Genomic DNA, 15,501 nt, shown 5'->3' on the forward strand with positions numbered 1-15,501 from the left:
GGAAGCATTAGTGTGCATATACAGAGGCAGGAGAGACTGAGAGAACCAGCAAAAGGGGTGCTTCGTTGCCAACTCCAGCAATAATCTGAGACACACGTCTGTGAGCTCCAAGCAGACTGTGCCAGATACATCGATGCAACCGCACCACAACTCACAACATGGGGCTCTCACAGCAATGGACTGCTGCAACGGAGGGCAAGCACTGGAAATCAACACGCGTCGCCTTGAGAAGGGTGTCCTGCTTCGGATTCCCACAGCTGCTATTGCCAGCATGTGGGAAGCCTATCACAGAAGCCTCACCAAAGTTTATCAGTATATTGGTGCAGTTGTAATGCAACAGGATGTACACACAGCAAATGCACAATAGCCGCACAGCAGTTCCTGTAGGACAGTAACGATGTTTTAGTCATCAGCGTTGTCTGTTCGGAAGCGCCTGAAATCTTTTCAGTACTATGGTTGTTATGCAGATACCTGGGTATCAAAACGCACCATCGTTGGCGGATGGTGCCATGCATGTATTTTGCAATTTAATGTCAGGTACCTGAGAGCAAGACAGAAAACACGAACTGGAACTAGGACTTAGCCAGGGTGTGATGGATTTGTGTCTAAGAGCCCCATTTTGGTGTACTGACGTGAAAGGAATTTTACATCCTATATAAATACAGCTTACAAATGTGACATGATATCTAGCTCGGCTATTTGGCATTTTCAGATCAAGAATGGCTGATTCAGGGAAAAATACAAAGACTTAGCAGCATGCTTGTTAAACATTAAACATGTAACAAGCAGCCACCTAAGTTGAACACTGGAGAATCCCAGGAGATATTGGGGAAGATGACTATCCTGGGTGTTTACACACTCCAAAATGGAACGTGAGTTTACTTTGTGCATCTTCCTCCAAGTTAGCAGAGTTTCATCCCATCAAGCATTCAGAGTACAGTCTCAGGAACAGAACACCTAACGGAATTTCTAGAATGAGAAATAAAGGGGCAAAAGCGACCGGCTGTGGTGGACAGGGACATGGGAGGTTTGGGTTCTCACAGGGAGCTTTGGACTAGTCAATGACTCTCACAGGTTGATGTGAGGAGAGCATGGAGAAGAGAAAGATTGGGTAAGCTGCCTTAGGTTCTTTGGAGGAGGAAGATAAATGAGAAATTAATATCATCGATAAATGAATGAACGAATGACGATCACCAAACCACCAAATAATTAGTAGTCAGCAAAAGGGAAAAGACGCACAGCTGCCAGAGTTGGTGCAACACACTTGCTGTGTATCAAGATTATGACAGCTGAGAAAGCATCTCTCTGAAAGATTGGCAGGCGTGTGTGCAGGGGAAGGGGAGCTGCTGAGGAGGATGTACCAGCCTCATGGAGCCTGGCAACAATGGGAAGTCACAGGAAACAGCCCTGCGAAGATCAGGGGTGGGGAGTGTAGGGTCCCATTTCCCTTGCCCAGAGAAGCAAAGATAAGTCTGCATCCCTCTAGCAAAGAATAATGCAAACCTTCCTGCCCTGTCAGGAGTTCTTTGCTGCTGCTATTGACAATCCTGGCAACAGAGTAAGAAAAGCTGCTTTGGTACACCCTGTTTCCTCCTATGCTGGGAGCTGACCAGGCCTGGGGACAAGGTTCAGGACCATGGACAGCTCACGCTGCAGCCTGGGACAGCTTTCCTGCTGCCCTTGGCACCCCCAGCCTTCACTGGAGGCAGACGCAGTGGGGGAAGAAGAGCCTGAAAATGCCTGTGCGGTGACGGCTTACCTTTAGCGGTTCCTTCTCTGACGCATCCCCCATGTTGTCATTGGCCTTGTATTTCCGCTCCTTGTCCCGGTGATCGATGGTGGAGTAGCCATCTGGAGTGGAATGAAATGAGCCGTAAGAGAAGCTGCTGCAGCTTCAAGGGCAGTGAGCTATTAAATGGTCATCCAATCTGGTTATCGAGAAGCCTCAAGTCTTCAGCCCCCACCAACGGTAGTATGGCTTCTGGCAGACCCTGCTGGGTTATGTGCAACATATGGCTTGTCACGATCCGTGCTCTGCCTTCCCCCACAGCCCACATGGCAAGTGTATCTTCTGGCTAAAGCTACAGGGACATTCTGACTGAGCATTCCTGGACACGGACATCGGAAGGACCTCTTGTTCCCATACAGACCTGTTGGATCATTAAGCTGCTTATTGGAGACCCTGCTGTGGGTGCCCCCAAGTTTTGGAGCAGAGAGATACCAGGGAATGAGTCTAGTCCCTCCAGATCGTGTTGGACTACAAAGCCCATCACCCCTGTAGTGCTGGCTGGGATGGCTGAAAATTGGAGTCCAACATTTGGAGAGAAACAGCTTCTTTGGAATCCTATTTCCCTCCAGGCTTCCCCAGAAGTCTTTCCTAAGCTCACAATGCGCAGCCAGCAACAGTCTGCATTTTACTCTCAATCGTACCTAATTATATCTTCCAACCATTGAACTTCTGCTCTCAAGATTTATACGGCAGACGGGTTAATACATGGCCACCCCGTCGTGTGTTCCCATTTGAAGCTGCTCCCTTCCCACTGAGAGGAAGGTCTACTGTAGCTTTCCCTGGAGCAAGGAGCACATCAACAGCTTATTCATGTCGGCTGGATGAAAAGCAAAGCCCGATTTCTTCCTTTTCCCTCTCTCTCTCTTCATTTGCTCTTGTTGCAGTTTCTGCTTCCTGGGTTTTTCTAAAGAATTGCAGTCTCCCTTCTCACAAATGAGAACATTGGCTCTGCCTGCCTGCCTGCTTTGCTGATTCCAGATTCCAGGCCCTTGATTCCAGAGGCAGATAAGCAACAATTAAATCAGGGGTGCAGGACTTCAGGCCCAGGAGCCAAAGGCAGCCTTCTGGGGCTCCTCACATGAACACACCTGGTCCATCCTCAATTCTCTAGGCTTTTCTGCAGTTCCCCATCTGATTCCGAAAGGCAGAACTGCATTCCCCAAGCTTATTACTGGTAGAGAGAACTCCAAGCTAAAATAAGCCAGCATCTCTGGGATTTGTGCCCCGCTCCTTGTTGTGGGGGGGCATGCATAGCCTGCCTTTCTCCATGTGGAGCCCCCAAGGGTGGCTACATATGCCTCTCCTGCCCCCTTCTGCCTTAGCACTGCTGGGGTGCAACCCCCACCAAGTTCTCCAGCACAGCATCCAGCCCCTGGGCCAGAAGAGATTCTGTGCTCCTGACCCTCATGCAGAACTGGGCAGTCACAGAACAGAGGGCTACCTCTGTCACACCGCCGCCATCTTCTCCGGGTGCCATAAGCCAGGTGCCGCCCCCCACACACACTTCCAAAAGACAGACTGTTCATTGGCAAAAGCTCTTGATTCTCCAGTGCACGTCCAGTAAGCACGACGAACCAAGAATGTGTGTCTGAGCATGCATAGAGTGGTTTGTTGAAACCAATCGAGCAAGGACTTCCCAGCATTTTTCTTTTGAGTACCCCTGGGGTGCCTCCTTACGGGATGTCCTCTTTGGAGGCAGGCAAGTCCCTTTTCTGTCCAGCACCCCTCTAGTTGGCTGTCCTGTCTCTTCCAACACCAAGTCGTGGGGTCAAGAGTCCTGCCAGGCTAGCCACTTGGCTCTCCCCGCAGTTGTAAATTCTGACTAGCCTCGAAGTTCGCCTCAAGAGCTGGGGAGGGGGCCCTAGAAACAAGCCCCTCTGCTTCTCTGGGAATTCTGGTTCCCAGGGCCTCTCCTCACCTGGCAAGTCCGTATCTGCTCACCTGGGAATGCACCGAACACCCTCCACAAATTGAGGGTGAGCCTCTGGAGCAAGGACCCTTTCCCACTCATGCTGCTTCCCTGCATGGAGAAGCTCGATTTACCTCCATTGGACAGGGACACGGGTTGGGAAGGCTCAACAGAGCAGATGTTTATCCCCCCAGAGTGTGGAGGCAAGGCGACCATGGCAGAGCGGGACCAGCCTGTTCCTCGTCATTCTCCCCTCTCACCCACCAATTGGACGCAGAAATAATCAGCTTGAATCATCAGCTTGGATGGGGAGAGTGTGTTTGGACTGGGAGAGGCAGTTATTCTGATGCACTTCACAGGGTCGGGGTGACACCAACTCTTGGAATGAAGACAGTGAAGATGGGAAATGAGGAGTGGAGACAGAGATGATGGAGAAAGGAAAGCTTATATCAAGGTCACCGTCTCCAGGTGTCCAAGCAGACTTTGGGAACTGGCAAGGTTTGGAAGTCCCAAGAGGAGATGTGGGAGAGGAAACAGAGGAGACTGGTCTGGTCTCTGACCCCATGATGTGGTGTCAGGAGAGAAGGACTATCCAGGTAGGGGGCCTACGGAGAACCAGGTGGCTAACCCTTCTCCAGAGGGGCACACTTAAAGGGCTACTGAAAAGGAGGATTCCCAGAAATAGTTTCTAGCTTGGGTTCAACAAACTGCTCTGTTCAAGCTCAGTGGCTCATCCTCTGGTAGCTATGATTTGCTGGCTGCACATTAGAAATAAAGAAGCAAAGAACTGTTTGCCATTTGGAAGGGAGGAGGAGGAAACCTGACACACCACAACCCGCCTTTGTCCCAGAGTCTGAGTTGCAGCACCTCTGCATGGGTTCAGACAGGAGACTTCCCTAGTCCTGTCTGGAGATGTTGGGGACTGAATGGGGAACCATTTGCTTGAGCAGGAGGCATGCTGGTAAATCCAGATGAAAGGGAGAGTCTGTTCATGGATGGCTCACCTGCCTGGGCGAGTGATACTCACCCTGACCTGGAGGGAGTCACCCCATTGTAGTTTGGGTGCTCCTGGAAATGGAGGTATGGGTGGACTTGGTGGCAAGGAGCACCTTTAATCAGCTTAGACTGATAACTGCATCCTTATCTGAACAGAGGTAGCCTGGCTGGGAAACTCCAAGCTGGATTACTGCACTGCATTCTACGCGGGGTCTTCGGTCTGAAAGCTTCAGCTGCCTGTCACCTCAACGGCCTCTAAGAACATCATTCTCCACCAGGTTGAGGATGATGGGAGTTGTAATACAACACATCCAGAGGACACAGTCCTAGATCTAGGACTGTGTAAACCCTGTTATACTCAGCTGGGCTCAGTTCTCAGAGACTCATCGAGGATTGCGTGGTCAAAAGACTATTGTTTTTTTTGCGGGGGGAAGGGAAAATTCTGCTTTAAATGTCAACTTCATATATGCTTGAAAGAGCTTCTCCTCATGAACAAGCAAAGCTCCCTCATAAGTGACGGGGTGTGCTATGGAAAAGGACAGGGGTGAAAGAAGGAGAAAAGATAATCAAATAAAAATAACCCTTTTTATTTTCCCATTATTTTAATTGTCAGTTGGTCTTAATTGTGGTTTTTATGTTTTTCACAGAATGCTGTACCATTTTTATCTTATTTTATTTGTGCTTGTTGTAAACTGTCTCAGGATGCCAGTAAAGGGACAGTATATAAAAACTGTAAATAAATAAATAAATTGGTTTTATTCTGGGTTTTATTGTTGAGGTTGGATGCAGTACCTTGTTTAGTTTTATATTTATGGGTTTTTTTCTTTTCTTTTTCTTGTAAGCTGTCCTGAGATGCTTGTAGTGGACTGCCTAGAAAAGCTTTTGACAGACAGACAGACAGACAGACAGACAGACAGACAGACAGACAGGTACCTGGCCCAAGTTCATCCATGGGAATCATATCCCGGCTTCCAGTCTTCTCATTTTCTGTAGAAGAGAAGAATTGAAACTGTAAGTCTGTGCAAGCGGGAGGCCCAGCTAAGGCTTTAAGAAGCAGCCAAGGGATGCAGGAGAAGGAACAGGCACAGAAGCAAACGTTCAGTCTGGCGAGTTAAAATGTGGAGGGCGCAAGATGCGCTTCAGCTGCCGCACTGCAGGGCATTTGCCCGTGAGGCGCCCAAGTGCCCTTCTCCTCCACCAGCACTGCAACTTCAACATGTGGCCAACTTGGGTGCAGCGTTTTCTACCGCACAAGAATCCAGTGCAGCCCCTGCTCCATCCCCGAAGATTCCCAGACTCTCAGAATTCTTCTAATGGAAAAAAATAATAAAAATCATAAAAAAATAAGAAGATGAATGTTCTTATTATCAGCTGCACAAAGACCTCAGGTCCCACTGCACAATTTTTTCAACTGTGCAAAACACATCCCATTGCATTAGAGTCCTTCTGCTTTGGTGGGCGATTGGGAGAGGTGGCACAGTGGAGCGGAAAGGGGAATACGAGATGGATTTGCCAGGGCTAAGCATCGTTCTCGTGGGTATCCAAGCTGCTGGCTAGGAGCACTGCCCTCACTCTGAATGGTGTGGCAGCATTTCATGAAGCCAGTTCAAAGTGAGGGCAGTGCTTCCTGCCCTTGCTCAGAAACCCGGGGAGCTCTGTTTGGTTTAAGTGGGTGCAGCCCCCGCCAGCCCCCTTCATCCGTGGGATGGGCATGATGCAAGGATGGCAAAGATGTAAGTGATGGCAGCAAAAAGGGAATGCAGGGAACCTTTGGTGGGACAACCTCAGAGCTGACACTTTGGTGCCAAAAATGATATTTGGAGAAAACTCCTCTCATTACACCCCTGGAATTTGCTAAAAGTATGAGCTGTAAAATAAGAAGTCCCTGGTTCGAATCTCATCTCGGCCACGACGCAGCTGTGAACATGCCTCTTCCCTCAACTCCCCCAACAAAACCAGCCTAGAGGACAGGAGAACTGACTTGTAAAGCTTAAAGCCATATTGTATAATGGTTTTTAGTAGCTTATTGGTAGTGCAGAACTAGGGATGCAGTCTCATTATGGGAAAACCAAAATAGCTTCTGTAGCTCCATAAGCAGAGAACGCCACATGTAGCACCAAGGGCCAAGCTTGGCGCAATGCTGATTAAACGGTTGGCCTTTTAAGAACTGGTTTCCTTTTGCTACTGAACAATGGCCATGCGGTATGTATTCCATTTGCAACGTATGGCTGTGAAAGCTGGACCATAAGGAAGTCTGAGTGCTGAAGGATTGAGGCCTTTGAATTGTGGTGCTGGCGGAGACTCCTGCGAGTCCCTTGGACCGCAAGGCGATCAAACCGGTCAGTCCTAAAGGAGATCAACCCTGACTGCTCTTTAGAAGGCCACATACTGAAGATGAAACTCGAATACTTTGACCACCTAGTAAGAAGGAAGGACTCCCTGGAGAAGAGCCTGCTGCTGGGAACAATTGAGGGCAAAAGAAGGAGGGGACGGCAGAGGAGGAGGTGGCTGGATGGGGTCACTGAGGCAGTCAGTGTGAGCTTAGGTGGACTCCGAGGGATGGTGGAGGACAGGAAGGCCTGGAGGAATGTTGTCCATGGGGCCGTGATGGGTCGGACGTGATTTTGCAACTAACAACCACAAATGTATTTTCTTTAATCTTTAATCCTTTAGCCCCATGCGAGCTCCAAACTACATCCAGCACCACAGCCGCTGAATTTGCGGGGGGAAACGCTTTCTTTTTCCCGTTGCTTGCGCAACAGCCCATGCTGTGATTAGCCAGACAGTGTGGGTTGTCCCTGGCCAAGATGACCTGTCTGGGATGGGCACAGACCTTGGCTTTTATCCACCAGAGGCAGAGTGCTGTCATCGTAGCCAGATTTGCAAGAAGTACCTTTGGATCCCTTAGGAGTAGAAGACGCAGACTAAAAAAGAAAAGAAAATTAAAACGCCAGAGTCAGCCATTTATGGGGAGCGGAATGAAAGCAAAGTCTGCCTTTAAATGTTATCATGAAACCGCCATTCCTAGAAAGTGTCTCTGTGCTCTAACTCCTAATTTTAGCATGAGGATATGTTTCAGTAAGTCGGCATGGGGGAACCCCATTTTTCCAGTGGGTGAAGCTCTTTCTGGGATTCGAGTACTGCAAGTTGTGCCATGGCAATGAATGGTTGTGTACCGTTGTTCCTAAAATTAATTCTTAATCTGATTTATTTCTGGAAGGTTGTTCCATCCCGTAAGATCTGGGCCCCTCAATGGTCATTTGGGCGGGTGTAATGTTGCAACATTTTCGGGAGGTGACAAAGAGGACCTGCAGCACATTTTGCAATAAATCCTTGCCTCTTTGCAGCTTATTCCTATGCAGCATTTCTTCCAGTCTTGTTTGCTTCCAGGATAGACACCCCCTACCCCCAGTTCTCTTTTTTTCTTTTCCAACTAATACTAAACCTTCCATGGCTACTGATCATGCTAAATCTTCATTTCTAGGAGGTTTGTCCCTTTTAAAATTCATTTGTAAAAAAATCCACTACACTTTTCCTCGGTTCCCCCTTAGGATGCGGAGAATTCCTTCTCGTTTGTTGCTGGCCTTGTTTGTTGTTGCCTGCTGGAGTTCAAGAACTTAGTGTCAGCTGGCTTGGAATTCAGTGGGACCTAATTTTGAATAGGTATGACCAAGACTGCACTGTTCTACATTCATTAAATGTTGCAAAACGGGTATAAAAGTTTAGATTATGATGAAATAGTGCTTCATTGTCTACTGCAGGTGCTCCTAGCCTTCCGAAATCCAACCAGCTTCCCTAACCCCAATCTTCCCATTAGGTGGTTAGCATTCTTTCACCCCTAATACACAACAGTGTAAACACAAACATGCTTTTACGTAACTCGTTCTGGGTACCCAAGCCTTGGGATCCCTTAATATGCTTGGTATTTATTTATTTTGCTGCCAATGAAACACCTCCCTGTCTTGTCCATATGTACTATTGACCTTAGCAAAGTCAAAATAAGATAAACTCAGCTAGGCAAGGGAGGTTTTGCTCAGGTTTTCTGTTTTTCCACTGTTGAGTTCATGCCATCCTGATCCTGCATTAATTATGAATTATTTGTCTAATATTGGCACAAAAACTCTATGAATTTCCCCAAATGTGCATATGTGTGTACACTTATGCAAATATACATGCCTTCCACACTGACAAAGCCTGTGTGTGCAATTGTTATACACACGCATTATTTTGTGCTTATTTTTTAAAAAATGTGTGTATTTGAGTTGTGAACTGCATCACAAACTTTGGAGATCTATGGATTTCGGTTGTAAACTGTGTTTCAGTCCCATGTAGGCTTGGCCGAGTTGAATTTGCACCACAATGATAACCAGACAAGCCTCTTATTCAGCCCTAAGCTAAGCGCCCATTTACTAACTCTATGATTCTTGGTTAGAACTCTGCATCGGCTTCACCTGGAAATGAGATTTGTTCCATCCGTCCTTCTGCAAAACACTCCGTAGTTCTTTGTAACTCCAAGTCATCTGAAGAACGTGAGAAGCTGCCTTTGTTTCCCTGGAGGACTGACTGCGGGAGGGGAAGGGGTTACACAAAAAAGCAAACATGAAAAGTCAGATGCATTTGGGTCTTTAAGCCAGTGGACCATGGGTGTTGGGCTGCTTTTTGTAGGCCACTTTGCGGTCTCACACTGAAAACGGGAAAGCGCCAAGCTGATCAGGGTGGACTGGGCCCGTGGGCCTCAGTTCCTGCATCACTAGTGCGGGTAAGCTTAGCACATTCAGCAAATGCTAGAGTGTTGAGACCCGGTTGGTTCTAAAGGTATGTCCACCTGTAAAGATAAAGACAACTCAAAAGGTATGGCCACCTGTAGTAATTTCTAAAAGCCAGCTCCATGACCACCTTGATCATATGGTGCATTTATTTATTATTAGGAGCTCATGGGGTGAAACATCTGGAGCAGATGATCTTGCTGCCTGGGAAAAGGAGACATCAATGGAGAAACGGCATATGGTTTGGAGATATCTCGTGCCCAGACCCCGGGGCCTCTCATGAAACCCTGCAGTACACCCCGTATGCCTTTGCTATAATTCACTGCATTTTAGCCCACCTTCCTGCCAAAGCCTTCAGGGTGGTTTACAGTCTAAAATGAGGACTTGCAATCAAAGAGACATGATTAAAATGGGAAACAACACATGGAGAGGAGTGTAAGCACATCCAGGCTCCCGGACTTCCATTTATTTTTACACAGTCAAGGGACAACATGGCCAGGTGACCCCATCTTTTCAGGAGGTGGATCTGGAAGGGAAAGGTGCACATGAACGGAGGCTGAGCCCATGGACCTCTTCACTTGGCTGTTACCTCTGGTGCAGCCAGTTGGAATGGCCACTAGAAAGACGCATTCTGAGAGAGGAGCTTGCTGCTGCAGGAACGAGGGTGCCGGACTTTCTGTTACTAGGAGCACGTTTTGGAATGGGAGACCATGCAGGCGGCCTGCCTTTGGTTTAGCCCAAAGGTGGCAGCCTTTCTCCCTAACATTCTTGCAGCACAAGCGAGAGCTATTTGAGATGATCGCCCACACCTTTATGGCCACTCTTGCCAGGCAGTTTGTTTCGCCGGCCATATAATGGAATGTTACAAAAGAGCAAACATCTCTCCCTTTGCCGATAAATGCCTGGATTTCCTTAAACGCTGGTGCCTGATGTATGTGTGCCTGATGCAGAAGAATACAGCAGGTTGCAAAGGGAATCTGTCCCAAGATAACGCATCGTTTTATTCTATTGATCTCCTCTCTCAAGTCAACTCAGCCTATTAAAGGCATTGATTTATGAGATGGCGTTATGGCATTCCCTTGAAGTATGGCAACCTCCTGTCTGAAAGATGCAGGCTTGTGTGTGTGTGTGTGTGTGTGTGTGTGTGTTGGGGGGGCGATGGTATTCCACAGACGATACCACTGAGATTTTGCTCTCCTCTTTCAGGAAGGTGAATCGTGGCAGCCCCAGATGTTCTGCTCTAGCTTGGAGCAGAAATACAGTTTCTCCAAATGCTTTTTGACTTAGAGTGGAAACATTTATTTAAACCATGTCTTGGACACCTTTCAGGTATACCAAGGGCAGACCACCAGCAGCTCTCTGATTAATTTCATGCAACTCCTTGCCTTAAGCTCTCACATCCTCTGCCAGTGAGCAGTTCAGCCCAAGAGACAGGACCAAGCTTGGTAGACTGATCATCTGGCCTGCCATAAATGCAGCTTTGCTTTCTGCAGGAGTTTTCAGACTAACTTTCTTGGTCCCTGTGAAAAACTAACCTCGACTTGCTGATGGCAACCAGCTTCTGGATGCCCTGAGTTTGGATCAGGGACCGGGCATTTTCGGAGCTGTCGGTAATGATTTCATGGATGGTGTTCAGCACAGCGACTACAGTGTCCTCCTCCAGGTTTTTTGAGGACCTCTGCTGCCGGCTTGGCAAATTTCTTACCAGTTCACCCATGGCATAACTACCTGGAGAACAGAAAGCAGTCCCATGAGTCAAATCTCAAGGAATAAAATGAGGCTATAACCCAAGCTTGGACTTTGTATTGCCCAGAGAGCTTCAGCTGTGGGGCCATCCGCCCACCCACCCACCCACCCACCCGCTGGCCCTGGTTTGTTGCCCAACAACTCGGATTCCAAAGGTTCGAATGAAAGCTTACAAAGATAGTTGGGGGCCTACTAAGAGAGGAGGCAGTACTGGAGGGTGCCCTGCAGGTGTTTTGCACTACAATACTCATCAGCCCCAGCCAACAATCAGGGCTGATAGGAGCAGTAGAGCATTAGGTTACCTACCTTTCTGAGTAAGGGCTAAACTACAGATGATCACGGTAGGCAAATTAGTCTAATTATTTATCTCCCCTCTTCGTGTCTAAAGCAAGGGATATGGATCTGATTGAAATGTCCAAAGGGACTGATGGGGAAGATCAACCAGATCCATCATTCACCATCTTAGATCCTGGAGAAAAGTCCTGGTGGGGCAATGGATGATAAGGAAGTAGGCCGAGAAGAGGCTAGTCAACGGTGGCTCTGAGTTTGAGGTGTCCCCCAGCAAAGGGCCCTCCTGCACTCCTCTTCATGGCTTCTCCCAGTAGTGGAAGTTTCTTCAGCACTAGGGTAGAGGGGAGAGCTGCCCTTCTAATTGCCCACAAAGCTTTTGGGAAATGAAAAGAATGGCACTTAGCTTGAGTTCCGTCCTCTCCTCTCCTCTCTTCTCCTCTCCTCTCCACCCTACATGTACTTGCCCTTTCAGTGCTACAACAGATTGTTTTATGCCCAAATGGGGAAGGCCGGGGGTAAAGAAATGTGATTCTGCTGATGTCACATGAGTTAGGCCCCGAGGCAGCTCCGTGTGCCTTAAGGGAGAACAGAAAGGGATCAGCAGGCCATGACTAAGCATGTCCACAAGTTCTGGACCCTTGCCTCAGAAGTTCCTGACAATTCATTTGCCAAAAGCAAGCATGTTTTGCAGAAATGGTAGTTCTAGGCATTGCAAAAAAGTACAAACCTTTGCATCCTTCACTGTGAATTGTGTAACTCTCGTATGTTACCTCTTTATGGCCTGCATCAAAGAGGCACCGAGGAACAATTGCTTATGGGCCTGGATGCAGTTTGCTCCAAACATGCTGTCCAGGGATGGAAGCAAGAACGGCTTGGTTCCATCTCACCCGCTGCTTGAACGAGGTGTGCGTATCTTTCACCTTAATGCCTCCAGGAGACAAAGGCAGGAACGCCCAAGAGGTATCGTTTCTACCATTTAGAAGGATGCAACTCAACGCTGGTTTTCTGTTTCAGTGCTTGAGAAAAGTGGTGCCGGTGATACTGATGGGTTTGGTGAACTTGGCTAGAAGCTGCATGCAATCAGCTCAGCGCTGAACGGGCTTCCTGCCCAGTGATTCCCTTCCCCAGGCGCCCCTGCCACCCGAATTGAGGAGGTGGGGCGGTGACTGGGGAGGGAGCATTTCTGTGCTGTGGAAGGTGGCTGACTTTCCACCTCAGAAGTGGACAATGGAGGCCTTTGCAGACAAAGGTCAGGTGCAGGTCAGTCTGGGTCTACTGGCAGATCTCTGGGTGATCTGCCAAGGATCTGACTCCCACCTGTTTGACAAGAGCAGCAACAGAAGTGGCCTCCCCAGCCTTCCACACTCAGTGAAGGCAGCTTGGGCACCGCCAGGAGTGGAGTCCTGATGTGTAGAAGGACCTCTTCCAAGCAAGGCCTCTAGGCCCAGAAGTTTTTCCTTCTTAGTGTATGGTTTTGGCACCCGGCCTGGTGGGAAACTCTCAGGTCCAAGTAAACAAAGCAGATCCTGCCAAGCTTGAAGTCTCCCACGCCTTGGAACGGATCCCCCGTGACTCATTCTGTGGACCCTTTCCACTGGTAAGAGCACTGTTTGGAACGCACCAATGAGGTCCTTGTTGCGACGGTCCATGGAAAGATTCCTCAGAGCGATGGACACGGCCCTCACCACCTTGTCGGAATCCGACTGGAGGAGCTCTACAAGGACTGGCAGCCCCCTCTCCTTTCGCACGGTTGCCCGGATGTACGTGGACCACTGGCGAGGAAGAAAGCGGGGTGAGGGAAAACAAGCAAGGAATCTAAGTGGCTCCCCCAGATTGGTGGTCCATGTTTCTAATGCATTGTTAAGAAAAAAGTCATCAGAGTGATAAGGGGCTGTGCTCAGTCACTCTAATGGTGCTCGTCCACCAGCATCCTTCCTCCCACAATGACCATCCCGTGGACTCTACTCTCAGTGCACTGGTCCTCAGAGATACATGTAAAAAGAATGGGAGAAGGTCTTCCCGGTGGCAGCTCCCGGACTCTGGAATTTCCTGCCAAGGGAGGCTAGGTTGGTCCTCTCTCTGAAGACAATCCACAAGCAGAGCCCACTGGAAACTTGCTGAAGCTTCTCTAAGAACTGGCTAAGGAAGTCCCTTCTCTTCATGCACATGCAGAAGCGTGAGGGGAGTCATTTACTCCCCACAAACTGTTTCCCCATCCCTGATGTAAAGGCATAAGCAATCACCATTAAGGACATGGGCAGGTCTTCTTTCCAAAGCAGCTGTTAGCATTCCATGAAGCCCATGGAGTGTAAGAACTGTTGCAACCAAAAGCGGGGAACTACGTCATGAGGAAAAGAGGACCAGAAACCACTCACTGTCCAGTTTCCAGCACTGAGGTTCTGCAAAGCGCCAGCTGCCGCTTCCAAAGTGTTGAAGTTCTGACTTTCTGTGAGGATGGAGAGATAAAGCCGCACCACCTCTGGCTGGTAAAGCAATTGAAAGCCTGGAAGAGGAGGGAAAGTAATCAGCTGAACTTAAAAGGTACTCCAGCTTCTGGAGGGGTAGCCATCCTAGTCTGTTCCAGCAAAAACAAAATTCAAAGACCATCAAAATTTATTATGGCACAAGATTTCGTAGACTAAGATCCACTTTGATAGATGCACAGAGGTTGTTCTCGGTTGGCAGGTGTGCGTATGCATGTGTGTTTGTGTATGGATACCCATAAACACGAACCCACGGGCACGGAGAAAAACTTCATAAGACTCATGCAGCGCAAAAAAGTACAGTCTGTGGCAATTCAATTAAAGCTTAAACATAGCTGCAATTATATCGCTGCATTCAGGAAGGCGATAACCGGTGATCATACAATCAATTCAGCACCGCTGTGTAAATTGTTATTACTACACTGCATTTATAATCCCACCTTTTTTCCCACTTGCAAGGATCCCAGGCAGCTTATTCAGTTCACCTCAATGCCATTTTGTCCTTACAACAGCAGCCCCAGGCCAAGAGTGGGTGACCCACCCAAAGTCTCCTGGCAAGCGTCCGTGGCCGAGTGCCCCAATCCAGCACTCCAATCACCGCCCCACACCGGCTCTCACCACCCTGGAGCGGAACTGCAGCCACTGAAAAAAATACTGTGGGGTGGATTCAGACACGATCGTCCTTAAGATTGGGTCTCCTGGCATCAGTGGGATAAAACTGGCATGACTAGCGTAGGTCCCGATGATTCAGTGTCTACTTTAGGCTATCCTATGGCCTCCCAGTGTCATGCAGGGCGGGCAAAGGATCATCTGGAGTCCTGGCTCCAAGATCCTGGGGTCTCCGAGCTGGGACTCCAAAAACTGAGCCGCTCGGCCCATTTCCCCCCCGATGGGCTCATCCCACATTTCCTCCATGCTGCTCTATTTGGAGGGCCAAAAACAGCTGTCTAAATCATCATCATCATCATCATCAGGGCAGGAGGCAAGGCAGAAGTGGGGATTCCTACCACTGCACCTTGTTGGAGACATGAGATGCTTGAGTTTGGAAGCTGAGGAGCACTGAGGGCAGGGCAACGGGATGGTTCCCTGTGGATCTGGCCAATGTCTATTCCACCCCAAATGTGGAGGGTTTTTTATTAATTCATTTACTGGTTTACGTTTTCATGCTGCTCAAGAAGCAAAGCTGTCTGGGTGGTTCACAGCAACAGAAACCCTAAAATACAACACGATGAAACATAAGGTAACTACCTAAAGGTTTTAAGCTGTTGCCTGAAATAGACATAAAAGCCAAAATAAAACCACCAATCAGGAACACTAGATTTAAAATACAGTAACAAGTCTAAAAGCACAGAAATGGAAAGAGTGAAGCACCTGAAAAATAAGGGCTTTACCGGGTACCAGGAGGAGCAGAATGACGGTAACAGGCAAGCTGGTTTGGGAACTCATTCCACCACTGGGGAGCCACAACACGAAAGACTCTCTTTCCGGTAGCTGCCCACTTGCTCTTGCTTTTGTGGTGCT

The 15,501-nt window shown here is 48.5% G+C and overlaps 1 protein-coding gene across 12 annotated transcripts in view; it reads right to left on the reverse strand.

Moving 5' to 3' along the window:
* The window catches only part of ARVCF (ARVCF delta catenin family member), a 195,269-nt gene that overhangs the window by 2,362 nt on the left and 177,406 nt on the right, over nucleotides 1-15,501 (reverse strand). For all 12 annotated transcript variants that reach the window (XR_006415718.1, XR_006415719.1, XM_044440633.1 and 9 more), the window contains 7 exons: nucleotides 13,873-14,000; nucleotides 13,119-13,269; nucleotides 10,996-11,188; nucleotides 9,146-9,257; nucleotides 7,528-7,618; nucleotides 5,628-5,681; nucleotides 1,760-1,851 (listed from right to left, as the gene is read on the reverse strand). Coding sequence is in view for 10 of the 12 variants with exons in the window: in XM_044440633.1 (XP_044296568.1) it covers nucleotides 1,760-1,851; nucleotides 5,628-5,681; nucleotides 7,528-7,618; nucleotides 9,146-9,257; nucleotides 10,996-11,188; nucleotides 13,119-13,269; nucleotides 13,873-14,000 (821 nt within the window). In the remaining 2 variants the exon portion in view is untranslated. The remainder of the gene's footprint in view (nucleotides 1-1,759; nucleotides 1,852-5,627; nucleotides 5,682-7,527; nucleotides 7,619-9,145; nucleotides 9,258-10,995; nucleotides 11,189-13,118; nucleotides 13,270-13,872; nucleotides 14,001-15,501) is intronic.

Source organism: Varanus komodoensis, unplaced genomic scaffold (genome assembly GCF_004798865.1).
Source record: "Varanus komodoensis strain SLA01 unplaced genomic scaffold, ASM479886v1 scaffold38, whole genome shotgun sequence".
NCBI lineage: Eukaryota > Metazoa > Chordata > Lepidosauria > Squamata > Varanidae > Varanus > Varanus komodoensis.